Raw genomic sequence first — 18,893 nt, 5'->3', positions numbered from 1 at the left:
CAGAACCACGGGGCAAGCCTACCATGGGAGCCCTGGTAGAATAGTACCAGTTCTCTGCAGGGTTAGCATCCCTGAGACTTAGGCCTCCACACATACCCAAAGGCACAATCTTCTCTGGGGAGCTAAGCCATGGGGCTCCCTCCCGAGCCTCTAACAACTTCACCAACCAGCAACACCTCTATCCCTCTTTGCTGATGGTTGTGCACAGCCTTCATAGGTGAAGAAGTTGGAGCATTCACCCCTTCCCACTGCCAAAAGCACAAACATCTTCATACTGCTAGTGCTGTAGGGGACCTGTGCCTCCTGCCCTCCTGCTTCCCGAAAGAGAGAAAGCTATCATTGATTGGGAACTCCACAATATCCTCAGTACAGAAAAAAAAAAAAAGTCACAGACACTCATAGAACTAAATTAATGGTTGGATCTATTCTACAGCAATGTGAACTTTGCACATCTGCAATCAAATCAAAAAAAAAAAAAAATGAGCCCATAAGGGTGTTGCCGGCTGGGTAGGGGTTGTCAGGGGCCTGGGTCAGGATAAATCAGCACCATGGAGAGTGGTTTGCAAGCCCAGCCACTCCCTCTCCTGGTAGCCAATCTCACAAACCCACACCCTTGATCACTACTCACATGGCCCATTCCAGCTTTTCGTTCTTGATGGAGTTGTAAAGCGTCTGAATCCAGGTGGAGAAAAGGAAGGGAGGGAGAAAGTAGTTAAGGTGGAGAGTCAGAGAAATCCCCATGTCTCTCCTCAATGCGGCTGTAGCAGGGGAGCACTTCTGCCTTAATGGGTAAAGCTTGACTCACACTTGTGTGATGTCAGTTGACGAATAAATGAGTGGATAGGTGGATGTATCTATGGGTGATATTTCGTTATGCAGTCATTACTGTCTGTCTAGCCAGGAGGTTGTAGGCTTCCCAAGGTCAATAATGTCTATCTTGTTCACTACTGAATCCTCAATACAAAGTTTAGAATGTCACAGGATGGGTGGATAGATGGCATGTTGGGAAGTAAATGTGTGGATGTCAGATGGATTAGTGGTTAGTATATGAGTGTTTGGAGGGCTGGAAATGTAGCTCATTTGATAGATTTCTTATCTAGTGTTCATGAAGCTGTGGTTTTGATGCCCAGAACCACATAAAACCAGCACAGTAGCACATCCCTGTAACCCCAGCACTTGGGAAGTAGAGGTAAGGGGACCAGAAGCTCAAGGTCATCTTCGGTAGCACAGTGAGTTGAAGGCCATTCTGAGCTACATGGAAAAAAGCAGTAGCTTTGGGGAGCACAGGAATGGGTGAAGGGTGAATGGGTAGGTACATAGGTAGGTAAACGGTTATATGGCTGGGCAGATGGGTGCATCCATGCATGAGGAATGTATGGGTAGGTAGAGAAGTAGGTAAATGATGGATAAGTAGATTGAGAAAAGTGAATGGATGGGTGATGATTTAATCTTGTTTTGTTTGGTTGTTGGTTTTTTTGGTTTGGGTTGGTTTGGTTTGGGTTTTTTTGGGGGGGTTGTTTTGTTTTGTTTTTTGGACACAGGGTTTCTCTATATATCCCTGCCTGTCCTGGAACTAACTCTGTAGACCAGGCTGGCCTGAACTCAGAAGTCTACCTGCCTCTGCCTCCCAAGTGCTGGAATAAAAGGTGTGCGCCACCACCACCTGGCTTGATCTTAAAGATGTGTTCTCAACAGATACTTCTTGATGGATAATTATAGCAAAAAGAGAGATAAAGACAATGTTGTCTTTTAGTTTCTGTAACTGACATGTAATAATTATACATATCTTCCCTTAGATTCACTATTCAGTTCCCTTCTAGCACCATAAGGAAATTAAAAGAGTGTCTAAAAATGAACTCATCATCTATGCATACCCCAAAAATAAATCTGCTCTTCTTTATCCAAGGCCAAAACTTCACCCTGGGCCTCAGCCTCAAAAGAAAACTAATTTCTTTCATTGCTGGTGATGGAGGAAGAAATGAGCCTTTTCCTGTGGCTATGGTGGTGGTGGTGATGGTGGTGGTGGTGGTGGTGGTGGTATGGTAGTAGTGGTATGGTGGTGGTGGTATGGTGGTGATGGTATGGTGGTGGTATGGTGGTGGTGGTGGTGATGGTGGTGGTGGTGGTGGTATGGTGGTGGTGGTGGTGGTGGTGGTATGGTGGTGGTGGTATGGTGGTGGTGGTGATGGTGGTGGTGGTGAGTGGCAGCCATAACAATTGGTGGTAGTGATGGCTATTGCTGTGGTAGAAATGGTGGTGACTGGAGCATCAAAATCCGAGTGCAGAGAGCCTCACTGTCTATCTTTCTTGGAGAAGACGTAACAGTCAACTGAGGAACTAAACAGTCTCCAACTGTGTCCCAGGGTGATGGGCCCTGGTGGCAGTGCTGTGGGTCTAGAATGTCAAGACTCGGTGGGGCAGGGCAAGGGGCATGAGGACGTCAGCAGATAGTACCTTCAACAGGTCTTTGGCAAAGTCTTGGCCATCATTCAGCTGGTCCAAGTTGGCAATGAATTGCTGGCAGGACATCTTCTTGCCAATGTTCTGTCATGGAGAAATGGTTCTGCCTGAGAGTAGGGAAGAAGGCTGGTGTGGTCCACACCCCCTGCCCTGCCCGGCCAGACAGGATGAGGCAGCATGGTGGGCAGCAGTGAAGGTAAAACTGCCCGGCTACTCCTTCATCTCCAAGGATTTACAAAACAGTTTTGCATTCAAAGTCTAATTGATCCACAAGCAACATGAAAGGCTCTCCCCAAATTCTGGTTAGCTGAGTGCGCCAGGTGCCTGCTCTGCTCTGGGCATTGTATTGGACATGCATTATCATATCTCCTTGTCACAAGGTAAGAAGCCTGAAGCATGAGAAGGTGAAGTGGTGTGCGAAGGAAGTGCAAGGGCCCAGTGTGTCTGACATCAAAGCCCATGCCCTCACCCACTCTCCCAAGGTCACTCGGAACCAGGACTTGAACCCAGGCCCTTTGGTTCCTGAGCAGCTCTGTATATTCTGCCATATTTTTACCCTCTCCCCTGCACAGAGTGGGGTCATGAAGACCTCCCAAAAGCAGGTCAAGTAAGGAGTTTGGTCTTATGAGATCAAAAATCAATCACCACCAGCACATATGGGCAGTTCATAGTGAGCTGGGTTGGCACAAAGAGAATCAGGTTCTCGTTGCTACAAGCAAAGAGCTGGGGATGGACGGCTGTACCCCCAAATTCTGTCTTTTGTTAACCTCTCACTAGCAGAAGGGCTCCCGGCTTCCAAGCCCACCACCTGTCATTCACACTTTCAAAGTATCCTTGGAGAAGCCCTGTGGGAGAGGCCCTAGGTAGCACTTCAACAATGGGAGGATTTGTGAGTTGGCGTTTGCTCTAAGACAATGTTTCCTCATACTTTATTATGGAATGTTAGCATCCCATGACACGGGAATATGTATTTCCTAAAATAAATAAGTAATAAGCAAATAAATAAATAAATAAACGAATATTATAGTCCAGCAAATTTATTTTCACACTTCAGAGCCTTGAACATGCTCATGTGTGCAGGGATTCTCCAAGGACAGATTCCATGTGCACTGCCCCGAACTTCTTGATGTTGGCATTACTTTAACAAAGAATCTCCACTAACTTCGTGTAGGGCATTCATATACCACAGAAATAAGGCAATTGTGTGTGTGTGTGTGTGTGTGTGTGTGTGTGTGTGTGCACGCGCACGTGTGTTTGGCACAGGGTCTCACCACATAGCAGAGGCTGACCTCAAACTTCAGATCCTCCTGCTTCAGCCTTTCAAATGTTGAGATTATAGATGTGATAGCTAGTTTTTTTGTCAACTTGACACAAGCTAGAGTTATCTGGGAAGAGGGAACCTCAGCTGAGAAAATGTCCCCATCAGATTGTCCAGTATTTCTTAATTGATGATTGATGTGGGAGGGCCCAGCTCATTGTGAGTAGTTGGACCTCTAGGTAGGTGTGTTATACAACAGTTTCCTCCAATATTAAAACATTTCATCACTCAGGAAGTTCCTTAAGCAGGAAGGTAAACAACTCAAAATAGTTTCAGGAAGTCCCTGAAAATGACCAGATTCATTAGGCTCCTCCCTGCCAGAGCAAACAAGAAAAGCTGACAGTCCCTCTCAGATGAAGCCGAGCTGCAAAGACTCTCAAAGAAAGCGCCAAGAGTCTTAGGCCAGTCCAGATGCCTGGAAGAAGCAGAAACAGCCAAACTGCCTAGCAGAGGTTAGACCACCTAAGGCAGCTGGAAAGACGCTCTCCAAACAGTTGAGCTGCCTGTAGGCTGTGTGGTATGCTCCAGGTTCCACACACTGAGCATTCTCAGCCACTAAGAATACAAAGTCAAAAACTAGCTAGGTGATGGGCCAGGTGTGATGCTCAGTTGATAAGAGTGTCTGCTTAGTTAGTATGTAGGAAGCCTTAGGTTTGACCCATACCACCACATAAACTACGCATACTAGTATATACCTGTAATCCCAGCACTTGAGGAGGCAGGAAGATCAGAAGTGCAAGGTTATCCTCAGTAGTACAGTAAATTTGAGGCTAGCCTGGGCTATGTACGACTCTGTCTCAAAATAAATAAAATAATAATAATAAACAGCTTTTTAATCTTAATAATGACATATCCTTATTACAAAGAATACCTTCACAATAAAAAAAAAACTGTTAGGGGTCTGGAGAGATGGTTCAGAGGTTAAGAGCATTTACTGCTCTTCCAGAAAACCTGATTTGTCCCAGCATCCACACTGGGTGGTCGACAACCTTCTGTAACTCCAGCATCAAGAAAACGGATGCCCTCTTCTGATCTTCATGGGCATGCACATATGGCACACATACATAACGGAACATGTACATACACCTGAATAAAAATTAGCGGAAGAAGTTTTGGCTGAAGTATTAATGGAACACCTGTGTGAAGGCCCTAGAGAAATACAAAGCAGACATCAAGGTTAAGTTCCTACCAATCCAGGAATGTAGAGCCCTGCACTGGGAAACTTTCCTTCTTGAGACACGGCCCAATGGCTGAGGAAGCAAGTGATCCTATTAGAGTTCAGAGCCCACCAAGGGCAAGGGGTCCTGAGAAATACCCCAGCCACATGTCAACATGAAAAGTGAAACCAAGAAGGGAAATGCTATAATGAATTCTTCAGTCAGGAAGAAGATGAGTTCAGATGAAAGCATGGGGAAACAGGAAGTGTGGAGAAGTAGGAAGCATGGGGAAACAGGAAGTGTGGAGAAGTAGGAAGCATGGGGAAACAGGAAGCTGGGTGTTAGTTCCCACAGTGGCAGCCTACCTCAGCTGCCTAGGGAAGTATATCATCACCTGTCGCCAGGCTTCGGAGGCAGGCACACATGCACTCCCTAACGGTGTCCCCCAGACACAGCTTGCTCTCTGACCTCTCCTGCCTCTTCTGTCTGTCTGCCTGCCTCTCTCATGGCCCCACTCTGAGACACCCCCCACCCCCACCCCCACCGCCCCACAATGAACCTCTTGCACTAACTGTTGCCCGTGGTGTGTTTGCTTAGCGGCATACCTTGGCAGGGCCCGCCAAAAGGTACCCACTTTGCCTTTCATTTTTAAATCATTACACTTGGGGAATCAGGAAGTGTGGAGATGTAGGGAGAGTGGGGAAAAAGACAGCATAAGGAAGCAGGAAGCTGGAAGGAGAGGGGAGTGAGGGGAAGCAGGAAGCATGGAGAAGAATGAAACGCAACAAGACAGAAAGCCGAGAAAGTAGTGAACGAACTTAGCGGTCTGCAGGTGTCACGTGGCCTCAGAAGAGGTAAACACACTTTTAACAAGTCAGAAATGTACATCATAAACCAAAAAAAAAAAAAAAGAATTCTGAGGGCTGGGTATGTAGTTCAGTGGTAGAGTACTTGCCTACCATGGGCAAGGCCCTGGTTCAAATCCCCAGCACTGCAAAAGGCAGACTTTTTAAAAAAGAATTCTGAGAGAATGCACAACTAAGAAGATAACAAAGGAGGAAAACAGAAATCTAAAAAAAACACATAAACAATCTAAAAGTAGACAAGGAAGCAGGAAAAAAGAAAGAATGAGCTGGAGAGATGTGGTGACATTTTATTTGTGCTGAAATGTGATATTTTATTTGTATGTTAATAAATAAAGTTTGCCTGGAGATCAGAGGTCAGAGTGAGCCATAAACAGAATTCAGGCAGGTGGTGGCACACACCCTTAATATGATCACATGACAGGCAGAGTCTCTGTGTGGTCAAGGGCACAGCCAAGCATGGTGACACACGCCTTTAATCCCAGTACCAACCAGAGAGACCTGGAGGTCTGTATAGACAGGCAGTGATGAGGAAGTGATGTGGCTGGGCTTAGAGCCAATGAGAAGGCAGAACAGGAAAGCAATAAAGGTGCAGGTTAAACAGGAAGACTCTCACTTGGGAAGCTATGGCGAGGTGGTGAGCTAAGGTTAGTTGGTGGCTATTGCTCTGATCTCTACAGCTTATACCTCTGTATTTGGCTCTGCGTTTCTTATTTAATAAGACTGTTTAGAAATTTGTCTACAGAGAGATGGCTCAGCAGTTAAGAGCAATTCCCAGCACTCACAAGCCAGCTCACAACTCTCTGTAACTCCAGTTCCAGGGCATCTGACACCCTCACACCAATGCACATTAAAAAAAGAAAGAACAGATGAATGAAACAGAAAAAAAAAAGTAACTTGGCTTGTTTATTTACTTATTGCTTTGTTTTGTTTTAAAACAGGGACTCAATCTGTAGCCCAGGCTGGCCTCAAATTCTTGATGATTCTCCTGCCTCAACTTCTTGAGTTCTAGGATTAAAGGCATGTACCAAAACACAAGATTAACCTGCTATATTTAAGTGAAAATATGTCATAATTCATTAAATGGTCAAATTAAAAGGAATTTATCAGAGCTAATATTTGTAAAGTATATGATGCAAGAGCCATACCCTAAATATAAATGAACAGGCATCTTGGAAGCGAGAAGTTAGAAAAGGATACACCATACAACTAACATAACATCTCCAGTACAGATCCACTAATGTCTGTATGACAGCCCTGAAGCATTAAAAGAGAAAGGGAGTGATGTTTTCACAGTAATGAGAGCATCATTCCAGCAGAAAACACAATCATCGTAAACCAGTGTATACCAAACAGCATACAGGACACAAAACTTGACTAACGATGACACAGTCACGGTTTTGGTTGCAGATCTTAATACTAATTGTCAGGTCCCAAAGAAACCTGGGACAAGAATCGTTCAGTATCTGTGGCTCCTCCCAAGCACTTCTCACCCCGCCCCCTACCCTAAACCTCTCCAGCTTCTCTTCACTATGTAATCCAGCCATTCCAGCCACATGCTCTCTTGGCTCCTGGCTGGCTCACTCTTGGCTCATGGGTCATGGCTCCTCTCTTAGTCCACTTGCCCTCTCTCCTCTCTCTCTCTCTCTCTCTCTCTCTCTCTCTCTCTCTCTCTCTCTCTCTCCTCTCTCTCTCTCCTCTCTCTCTCTCTCTCTCTCTCTTCTCTTCCTCAGCCTGCTCCCCTTTTCTTTCTCTCCTCTCATGGCTGGATTCAGTCTGGACCCTTACAGATGCCTCTGCCTGAACTCTCCCTCATATCTACAATAAAAGCCTTCTCCTCAGCCAGACCTAGGAGTGGCCATGTCCTCATTTCCTTCCACTACTCACTCATAAGAAGATCAAGCAGACATAGATAGATAGATAGATAGATAGATAGATAGATAGATAGATAGATAGATAGATAGATGAATAAATAAGCAAGAATACTAAAGGAGAAGGTGCTGAAAAACTAGAGAACCTAGATGAAGTGGACATACTCTTGGAGAACACTTCCCAATTCACTCTTGAAATGTGGGGCATACCAGTGCCTGGTCAAAATATCACAAGAAAAGAAAACAGATCAGTAATTCTTTAGGATAAAGATGCAAAAATCTTCAACGAAATACTACAAACCAAATTCATCAGCATCTTAAAAGGACTATACACAGGTACTGTGAGATGGGTCAACAGGTAAAGGCACTTGGCCACCAAGCTGATGATCTGAGTTCTAATCCTAAAACCCACGTGATGGGAGGAGAGAACCAACTCCCACAAGCTGTCTTCTGATCTCCACACATGTACCATGTGCCCGCTATCCCCTCCCCCCCCAAAAAAAATGGAAAAAAAAAGCATACTCAACAAAACTAGGAATAGAATGGACCATGTTTAAATGACGAAGGACATTTAGGAAAAGCCCACAGCTGACATAAAAACGGTGAAAGACTGGAAGCTTTTCCTCTAAGATCAGGAGTATTTCCATACAAAATTGTACTAAGAGGCCTAGCCAGCTGAGTGTGGTGGTACATGCTTTTAATCCCTACACCCAGGAGGCAGAGATATGAGGCCCTCTGAGTTCAAAGCCAGCCTGATCTTCAAAGTGAGTTTCAGGACAGCCAGGGTTATGTACGGAGACCTGTCTCATAAATAAATAAATAAATAAATAAATAAATAAATAAATAAATAAATAAATAAATAAATGGGTCCTACTCAGAGCGATTAGGGAAAAAAAAATCAAATTAAAAAAGGAGAGAGTTCTTTACCTTTAGTTGCAGATACTATGATTTTATATGCAGAAAATGCTAAAGATCTAGAAAAAGCATTAAAACTAATGAACACCTTTATTGAAGTTGCAAAACATAAGAGCAATGTATAAAATTCAGTTGTATTTCTTTTTTCAAGATTTTTTTAAATGTAGCATGTGTTAGACCAGGTGTGGTAGTGCAAGCCTTTAATCCCAACACTGGGAGGTAGAGGCAGGTGATTCTCAGTGATTTCAAGGCAAGTCTGGTCTGTATAGCAAGTTCTAGGCCAGCCAAGGTTACATAGTGAGACCCTGACTCAAAAAACAAAAATGTGTGTGTGTGTGTGTGTGTGTGTGTGTGTGTGTGTGTGTGTGTTTTGTTTGAGAATCTCATAGATCCAAATAATGTGTTTTGATCCAATCTACTCCCATGTCCTATTCTCCAACTGCTTCCCTATCGCCCACCACCATTTTTCCCTCCCAATTTCATGGGCTCGTTTTTTCCACCGAGGCCACTTAGTGCTGCATGTATGTTTACGCAGGTGTTGGGCTCCCCACTGGAGCATGGGCAGCTCCTCAAAGGTTGCATCCCTGAAGCAGACCAGCTCTCCCTTGCTCAGCAGCTGCCAATTGCCAATCACTTCTCACCTAAAGGTGAAATTTCTCGAGCCCCTCCCCATCCATGCTGGGCTTTTGGCTGGCTCAATCATGTGCGGTTCTTGTACATGCACACGTAGCTGCTGTGAGTTCTTATAACACGAATCTTAAAAGGTCTTATAATAAAAACCCAGAGCCAGATAGATACTGGGGTGAAAGCTGAAAGATCAGAGAAGCAGAACAGCCAGCCACTAGCTTACCTCTACGAAATCCTCAGCCTCAAGAGAGTGAGTTCCTGTTTCCTCATGCCTTACATACCTTTCTGTGTCCTGCCACATTACTTCCTGGGACTAAAGGCATATGTCACCACTGCCTGGTTCTATTTCTCTCATGTAGCCCAGTGTGGCCTTGAACTCACAGAGATCCAGACAGATCTCTGCCTCCTAGTGATAGAATTAAAGGTATGTGTAACCACTGCCAGACCTCTATGTCTAATTTAGTGGCTGGCTCTGTCCTCTGATCCCCAGGTAAGCTTTATTGGGGTCCACAATATATCACCACAAATTCTTGTGTGTAACTGCCCTCTCATGTCTAGAAAACACTATTTTGCTGCAGTTTCCCACTACCTCTGGCTCTTACAGCCTTTATGTCCCCTCTTCCATTGTTAATTCTGAGCCTTGGGAGGAGGGGGTATAATACTGACAACCAATTTAGAGCTGAGCACTCCCCAGCCTCTTATTCTCTGCACATTGACCAGCTGTGGGTCTCTGCAGTAGTCACCACCTACAGTACAAAGAAGCTTCTCTGGTGACAGCTGACAGATAGATGATCTAATCCATGGATATAAAAACAGGTGCTTAGGGAGTTTTAATACTATGTCCATGTAGCAGAATGATAGCAGTAGGTTCTGCCCTAGAGCCTATGACCTACCCAGCAATTCCTGGCATAGTTAAAGGTATAAGTCTATCCTGTGGTGCAGACCTTAAGTCCAAGCAGAGGTGGTTGGTTACGCCCATAACAATTATTCCACCATTGTACCAGTAAACGTATCTTTCCAGGCCAGTATTACTATAGTCTGCAGTGTTTACAGTTAGGTGAAACTGTTGGTGACTTGTCTCCCCAAACAGTGTGCATAGCACCTGCCAATATTATGGCACCTAGCCAATCTCCCGGGATAAAGCTTCCAGGTCAGTACTAGTTTGATTTCTCCATGTTCTGTGACTCAAGTATGAGTGTCTTCAGCTATCGGGTCCTACCATTAAGTGTTGTGGAACATTAGTTTAAGATGTGTTACATTTGTTTATGCTGTGGAATGTTTGTTTAATGATGCAAAGATATGTTGCATTCTTTTATGTTGCATTTGTTTAACTCTGTAAAGCTGTCTTGCTTCACCTGCCTAAAACACCTAAATAAAAGTCTAATAAAGAGCTGACTGGCCAATAGCTAAACAGGACAGAGAAACAGATGGGGCTGCCAGGCAGAGAGAACAAATAGGAGGAGAAATCTAGGCTCAGGGGGAGAGAAGAGAAGAGGGAGAAGTGAGAAAAGGAGGAGAGGAGGATGCCAGGGGCCAGCCACGGAGTAAGAAGGAAAGCCCAGAGACAAAACGTAGAAGAAGAAAAATAGGATAATTTAAGTTAAGTCAGAAAACCTGGCTAGAAACAAGCCAAGTTAAGGCTGGACATTTATAAGTAAGAATAAGTTTCATGTATTTATTTGGGAGCTGGGTGGCAGGCCCCCAAAGAGAAAAAAACAAACAAACAAACCAACTACAATCAGGTTCTGGAAGATAACCAAGAGCAATGGCAGTAGTTGGTGATGTTTTGGGTACCTATAGAGCCCCCTGACTAACAACTTGAAGAGAGGTAACCAGTATCTGGCACTGGGCTTAATTTTTTAAGTTACATTGTGTGTGTGTGTGTATGTGTGTGTGTGTGTGTGTGTGTGTGTGTGTACATATGCCCAGTATATGCATGAAGAACACACATACAACAACTTATAAGGGTCATTCTCTCCTTCCACCATGTGAGTTTCTGGATCAGCCTAGGTCATCAGGCTCAGCAGCAGGCACCTTTACCTTTACCAACCAACCTCAACACTTTTTTCAATTAAAAAAAAATGTTTTAAATTTGCTATTGTGTGTAAGTGCATGATATATGTCAGGGGGCGGGGGTGTGGTCCACAACACATGTGTGGATGTCAGAGGGAGACTTTGCAGGGTTGGTTCTCTCCTTCCACCTTTACACAGGTTCGAGGGCTCGAACTCAGGTCACCACACTTGTGCATCAAGTGCTTTTTCCTACTGAGCCGTCTCCATGGCCCATGTTGGATTTGTGTGTACTAGCTGTGAACCATTAGAAAATAAAGTTCAAGACAACGAGGAAATCCAGAGAATTATCAGATCATACTTCAAAAACCTGTACTCCACAAAAATGGAAAATCTGGAAGAAATGGACAATTTTCTGGATAGATACCACATACCAAAATTAAATCAAGATCAGATAAACCATTTAAATAGACCAATAACCCCTAAAGAAATAGAAACAGTCATCAAAAGTCTCCCAACCAAAAAAAGCCCAGGACCAGATGGTTTCAGTGCAGAATTCTCCCAGACTTTTAAAGAAGAACTAATACCAATACTCTTCAAATTGTTTCACACAATAGAAACAGAAGGAACATTACCAAACTCTTTTTATGAGGCCGATTACCCTGATACCCAAACCACACAAAGATGCAACAAAGAAAGAGAATTACAGACCAATCTCCCTCATCAACATTGATGCAAAAATACTCAACAAAATATTGGCAAACCGAATCCAAGAATACATCAAAACAATTATCCATCACGACCAAGTAGGATTCATCCCAGGGATGCAAGCGTGGTTCAACATACGAAAATCTGTCAATGTAATACACCATATAAACAAACTGAAAGAAAAAAAACACATGATCATCTCATTAGATGCTGAAAAAGCCTTTGACAAAATCCAACATTCCTTCATGATAAAGGTCTTAGAGATAACAGGAATACGAGGAACATTCCTAAACATAATAAAGGCAATTTACAGCAAGCCAACAGCCAACATCAAATTAAATAGAGAGAAACTCAAAGCGATACCACTAAAATCAGGAACAAGACAAGGCTGTCCACTCTCCCCATATTTATTCAATATAGTACTAGAAGTTCTAGCTAGAGCAATAAGACAACAAAAGGATATCAAAGGGATACAAATTGGAAAAGAAGAAGTCAAACTTCCACTATTTGCAGATGATATGATAGTATACATAAGTGACCCCAAAAATTCTACCAGGGAACTCCTACAGCTGATAAACTCCTTCAGTGAAGTGGCAGGATACAAGATCAACTCAAAAAAATCAGTAGCCCTCCTATACACAAATGATAAAAGGGCTGAGAAAGAAGTCAGAGAAACATCACCCTTTACAATAGCCACAAATAATATAAAATACCTTGGGATAACACTAACTAAACAAGTGAAGGAATTTTAAATCTCTAAAGAAAGAAATTGAAGAAGATATCAGAAAATGGAAGGATCTCCCATGCTCATGGATAGGTAGGATTAACATAGTAAAAATGGCAATCTTACCAAAAGCAATCTACAGATTCAATGCAATCCCCATCAAAATCCCAACACAAATCTTCACAGACTTGGAAAGAAAAACACTCAACTTCATATGGAAAAACAAAAGACCCAGGATAGCTAAAGAATCCTGCATGATAAAGCAACCTCTGGAGGCATCACCACCCCTGACCTCAAGTTCTACTATAGAGCTATAGTAACAAAAACAGCTTGGTACTGGTATAAAAACTGACATACAGACCAATGGAATTGAACTGAAGACCCTGATATTAATTCATGCACATATGAACACCTGATTTTTGACAAAGAAGCCAAAACTATACAATGGAAAAAAGAAAGTATCTTCAACAAATGGTGCTGGCATAACTGGATGTCAATATGTAAATGATTACAAATAGATCCATATCTATCACCATGCACAAAACTCAAGTCCAAATGGATCAAAGACCTCAACATAAATCCAGTTACACTAAACTTAATAGAAGAGAAAGTAGGAAGTACTCTTAAAATGCATTGGCACCGGAGACCTCTTCCTAAATATAACACCAACAGCACAGACCCTGAGCACAACAATTAATAAATGGGACCTCTTGAAACTGAGAAGCTTTTGCAGGGCAAAAGACACAGTCAATAAGACAAAAAGACAGCCTATAGAATGGGAAAAGATCTTCACATCTGACAGAGGATTGATCTCCAAAGTATATAAAGAACTTAAGAAACTAGACATCAAAATACTGAACAATCCAATTAAAAAATGGGCTAAAGAGCTAAACAGAGAATTCACAAAACAAGAATCACAAATGGCTGAAAGACATTTAAAGAAATGCTCAACATCCTTAATTATCAGAGAAATGAAAATCAAAACGACTCTGAGATACCACCTTACACCTGTCAGAATGGCTATGATCAAAAATACTAATGACAGTCAATGTTGGAGAGGATGTGGAGCAAAGGGAACACTTCTCCACTGTTGGTGGGAATGCAAGCTTGTACAACCACTGTGGAAATCAGTATGGTGGGTTCTCAGAAAATTAGGAATCGAACTACCTCAAGACCCAGCCATACCACTCTTGGGCATATACCCAAGGAACGCTGATTCATACCACAAAGATACATGATCAACTATGTTCATAGCAGCACTATTTGTAATAGCCAGAACCTGGAAACAACCTAGATGCCCGTCAACTGAAGAATGGATTAAGAAAATGTGGTACATATACACAATGGAGTACTACTCAGCAGAGAAAAACAATGAAAGCAAGAAATTTGCAGGCAAATGGATGGAACTAGAAAAAAAATCATCCTAAGTGAGGTAACCCAAACCCAGAAGGACAAACATGGTATGTACTCACTCATAAGTGGATTCTAGATATAAAATAAAGAACAATCAGACTACAACCCACAGAACCATGGAGACTATATATATATAGCATGGGGGACCCTAGGACGACTATGGCTTATAATAAGTTTTCGTTTTACTCAATTACTGAGCAAGCCTCAATGAAACATTTCACAATTAAGATGGGAATACATACTGTATCAAGCTGATAATAGAAAGATGGATAAATTGATTAATTTGAAAAAGTGAAAAATGAAAAAAACAAAAAAAAAGAAAAATTTGAACTGTTTAAAAAGGAGCCAAACAAACATATTTTGCTGGAGTAAAAAAAGGGGGAACTGGGGACTCATCATTCCTCTCCACATTCTATTCTCTCCCTTGTTTTATATATTTTAAATTTTTTATCGGTGGTTTCTGCTGTAGTATCCACTGCAGATAAGCACTAGAGGTCTCCTGTTGCAAATCACCCTCTGGAACGATGGAAGGATCTTTCTACTAGCACTTGAAGGAGACCTGATCTGGTGTTGGTGTAGGCCCGGGGTTCTGTTTATGTCTTTCCTCAGGACAATGAGGTTCCTCTTTGCATTCCTGAGTGCTGTGTGCACCCTGTGACTGCTGCTGAAACCCAACATGACAGAGACCTTTGGGCCTTAATGAAAAACTCTCCACTTCCAATGCCAATGGGGATTGAGAGCTCATTATGGCCAGCTTTGGCATGCATCAACATAAGCCTAGGACTGTAGTCATGCTTTTGGATTCTCCAGAAGAGCTGCCAGCCTAAGTCGTGCTGGGATCAAGAAAAATGGACCTTGGCGGTTTGTGTTCATGGAATTGTATCCATGCTAGTGGATGTCCACACGCTCCAGAAGAGAATTTGACATTGCTGCTGCCATTGTTGCTGTTATAGCAGTGGCGGCCACCACTGCTACTGTTTCTGGGATTACCATTTCATAATTGTTTACTACAGCTAGCACAGTGGAGACCCTGGCAGCAAAAGTAGCTACAACAGTTAATTAATCTTTTATTCTATTGGGCATGATAAATTTAATTCAATAGTTATATACATTTCGATTGGCTTTGAAAATTATAAATTTATAAACTCAAGTTCCATTTGCTTTTGGGATACCATCTTACAAGGGCTCCAATTTGCAGCAAGGCTCATTAAGGAAGGGAATGGCTCAGTTGCCTTTATCCTACTGGCTATGGGTGGGTTAGGACTTCTGTTGGTCTTTTCTGTGTCGAACACACAGATTGCAAGCCCAGTGCCACTTTGAGATCTTTGGCAGCAGTTAACTCTGCAACTCACACATGATTGAGCCTGTATGATAATGAATATTCAGAGATGGGTAATTCTTGGGGGGGGTGCTCACCAACCTAAGACAGAGCGTCTCCATGACGGGTAAGGTGACCTGCTGACATCCCACGCAACCTAAGTCAGAAGCTCATTTTTTAGTAAAAGGAGGACCTGTAGGGCCCTGGCCCCCATTTTGGGTAACTGTTGTCTTGCTTGCTGACCTTGACCTTGATATCCTCCCTATGCTAATTCCCTGGCGGGTTCCACACTCCTGAATGCTTAAGGGAAGTTCCTTGTCTGTGTATCCTGCATAATGGGCGTTAACAGCTTAGATGCAAGATTGTAAAACATTGGTTGTGAACTTCTGCCCTCCGGGGTTCTCCCATTGTGCTGTAAGCCTGTATTTAAGACCTCTTCCCTCCTTCAATAAACAGCATTCAGCATTAAAAATAAATAAATAAAATAAAGTTCAGGAAACAATTGTATTTACAACAGCATCAACAAGAATAAAATGAGGGAGCTGAGGAAATGGATCTGTCAGTCAAGTACTTGGGTGCAAGCATGAGAACCTGGAAATGTAATCTCAGCACCCACGTGAAAGCCAGCATGGCAGTGTGTGTCTGTAATCCCAGCACTAGGGGAGACAGACAGGAGGATCCTTGCTGGATACTCTCAATCAGTGAGCTCCAAGTTCAGTGAGAAACACTGTCTCAGAAAAGAAGATGGAAAGTGACTGAAGAATGTCCCCCAGTGTCCATCTCTGACTTCCATACTTATATGCGTGCGTACACACACACACATACACACACACACACACACACACATACACACACATGCACACACACACAATGCATAAAATAAAATAAACTAGGCATCGTACTTCACTCCTAGAATTCTAGCACAAGCAAGGCCAAGGCAGGAGGATCATGAGTTCAAGACCATCCCAGGCTACATATTGAGCTCCAAACCAGCCTAGGATACATGAAATCCTGTTCAAAACAGTAAAAAACAATAAAATGCCAATATATTTAACCAAGGAAGCTGGGCATGAGGACTCAAGCCTGTAATTCTAGCACCCAGGAAGCTAAAGCAGGGCGGGGGGGCGGGGGGGGGGAAGGCACGGGAAGACCCATGGTGAACTTGAGACACTCTGAGCTACATAGTGAGTTCCAGGCTCTGATCTACAGCTTGAGGCCCTGGTTCAAAAAAATTCAACCAAGGAGATGAAAGGTTTGTATACTCAAAACTACAAAGGAGTTCTAAAATGAATTAAGAAGGCATAAATCCACAGGAAGACGTCCTTTGTTCATGGATTAGGAAGACTTAGCATTGCTAAAATGGCAATTCTCCCCAAACCGACCTGAATACTCAAGCTGATCTCCATTAAAATCTCTATGCTCCCCGCAACCCCCACACCCCACACCCCTACACACCTCACACCCCATACCCCCACACCCCACACCCTGACACCCCACTTCTTCAGAAATACAAAGGCCAATTCTTACTTTTATAGGGAACTGCAAGAGATCACCCCCTCACTCAGTCTTCAGCAAAGAAAAATAGACCTCACCCATCAAACTTCCTGACTGAGAACTCCCTAGAAAGCCACAGTAGTGAAAACATCGGGCATTCACCTAAGAAGAGCTGTAAACCTATAATTTTTGTCTGAGATAAGGCTTCCAGGCTGGCTTCAAACTCACTACATAGACAAGGGTGGCCTTGAACTTCTGATCCTCCTGCCTCCACCTCCCAAAGTGGTGGGATCGTAGGTTTGTATGACCACATCCAGTTCTGTGGATACTGGGCATGGAACTCAGGTCTCGTAAATTCTAGACAAGTGCTCTATGCTCTGAGCTCCCAGCCTCAAACCTATAATTTACTATCAATCAATTTGTTGCTGTTGTTGTTTGAGATAGGATCTATTGCAGCGCAAGTAGCCTAGACTCTGAGATCTGCCTGCCTCAACCTCTTGAGTGTTGAGTACTGGTACATAACACCATGCTTACCAATATACTAGATCTTAACAAGTCTGCCAAGACTGTGTGATGGGAAAATAATCATCTGCATCAATGATGCTGGGACCAGATGTCCAAATGCAAATGGATGGAGTTGAATCTGTATCTCACACTGTGTATCATTACTCAGAACAGAATTTAAAACTAAGTGTAGGGCTGGGTCTCAGTGGGAGAGTGCCCTCCTAGAACACTTGAGGCCCTAAATTCAATCTTCAGTGCTGAAGAAAACAAAAAAGAAAAATTCAAAGAAGAAAACAGCGCAAACCTTCATGGCCTTGGGTCTGGTGATGGTTTCTTTTTTATGCTTGTCTGTCTGTCTGTCTGTCTGTTTGTTTGATACAGGGTCTCACTATGTAACCCTAGCTGACCTAGAACTCAACATGTAGACCAAGCTGACTTCAAACTCCCAGAGGTACACCTGCCTCTGTCCCCTGAGTCTCAAGATTAAAGGCTTGTGCCACCACAACACTGGTAATGGTTTCTAATTCATGATGCCCAACGCACAAACAAAAAAGACAGCTGCAGTGCTGGGGCGAGAGCACAGTCAGTAATACACCTGCTGGGCAAGCATGGATACCTGGGTTCAAGCCCAGCACCCATGTAAAAAGTCTGGTCTGTGGTGCATGCTGTAATCCCAGGGCTGGAGAAAAAGGGACCAGAGGATTCCTTGAGCTTGCTGGCTAACCGCCCTAATGTAATCAGCGAGTCTCAGGTCCCAGTGATACCCTGTCTTTAAAAAAGGCTCCAGAGGACTCACACTCCAGATAGACCTCTGGCCTGCTCCACACATATGTACACACAGATTCAGACACACACATATGTGCATGTACACACACACACATTCACACACATACACACACACAGAAATAAATTGGGATGTCATTCAAATTTTAAAAACATCATAAGACTCTATAAAGAGAGCGAGAAAGAGAACGAGTAAACAACCATAAGATGAGAGAAAACATCTGCAGGTCATATGCCTGATAAAGGTCTAGTGTTCTGAACACAGAAGGCCAGCAGAAGGCAACAACAACAAAAACCGTCGTTAAAATTGGACAGAGGGCCCAAGCCTGATGGCGCATGCCCATAACCTGGCACTTTAAAAGGCTGAGTCAAGAGAGCTATGAGTTTGTACCCAGCCAATACCATAGAATAAAGAATAAATGAAATGAAGTGGGCAAAGGACCTGAACAGACATTCCGAAGAACACACACCAATGGCCATCAGGCACATGGGAAGCAACTCAGTACTGTAGTCATGGAGACAGGTGAATGAGAACCACAGTGGGGTTGGCACTGTAGCTCAAAGGAAAAGCACTCACCAGGCATGAGCAGAGCCTGGGCTCAATCCCCAGCACCAAAGTCAAACTGAAAGACTAAAGTAGTATTCCACATCCACTAAGATGTCAATATTATTTCCAAAATGGTAGGAAAGGTCAATTTGCTGTTGACAGCTGGAACCCTGTGTATTGC

The 18,893-nt window shown here is 43.3% G+C and overlaps 1 protein-coding gene across 2 annotated transcripts in view; it reads right to left on the bottom strand.

Annotated features, from left to right (window-relative positions):
- Psd2 (pleckstrin and Sec7 domain containing 2) overlaps positions 1-18,893 on the bottom strand; it is a 56,327-nt gene that overhangs the window by 7,968 nt on the left and 29,466 nt on the right. For both annotated transcript variants that reach the window (XM_059246739.1, XM_059246740.1), the window contains exons 8-9: positions 2,455-2,544; positions 629-672 (exon numbers count right to left, since the gene is read on the bottom strand). In XM_059246739.1, the coding sequence (XP_059102722.1) occupies positions 629-672; positions 2,455-2,544 (134 nt within the window). The remainder of the gene's footprint in view (positions 1-628; positions 673-2,454; positions 2,545-18,893) is intronic.

Source organism: Peromyscus eremicus, chromosome 19, assembly GCF_949786415.1.
Source record: "Peromyscus eremicus chromosome 19, PerEre_H2_v1, whole genome shotgun sequence".
In the NCBI taxonomy this organism is placed as follows: domain Eukaryota; kingdom Metazoa; phylum Chordata; class Mammalia; order Rodentia; family Cricetidae; genus Peromyscus; species Peromyscus eremicus.
The sequence above is the reverse complement of the archived record's forward strand: the minus strand, read 5'-3'. Positions and strand labels throughout refer to the sequence as shown.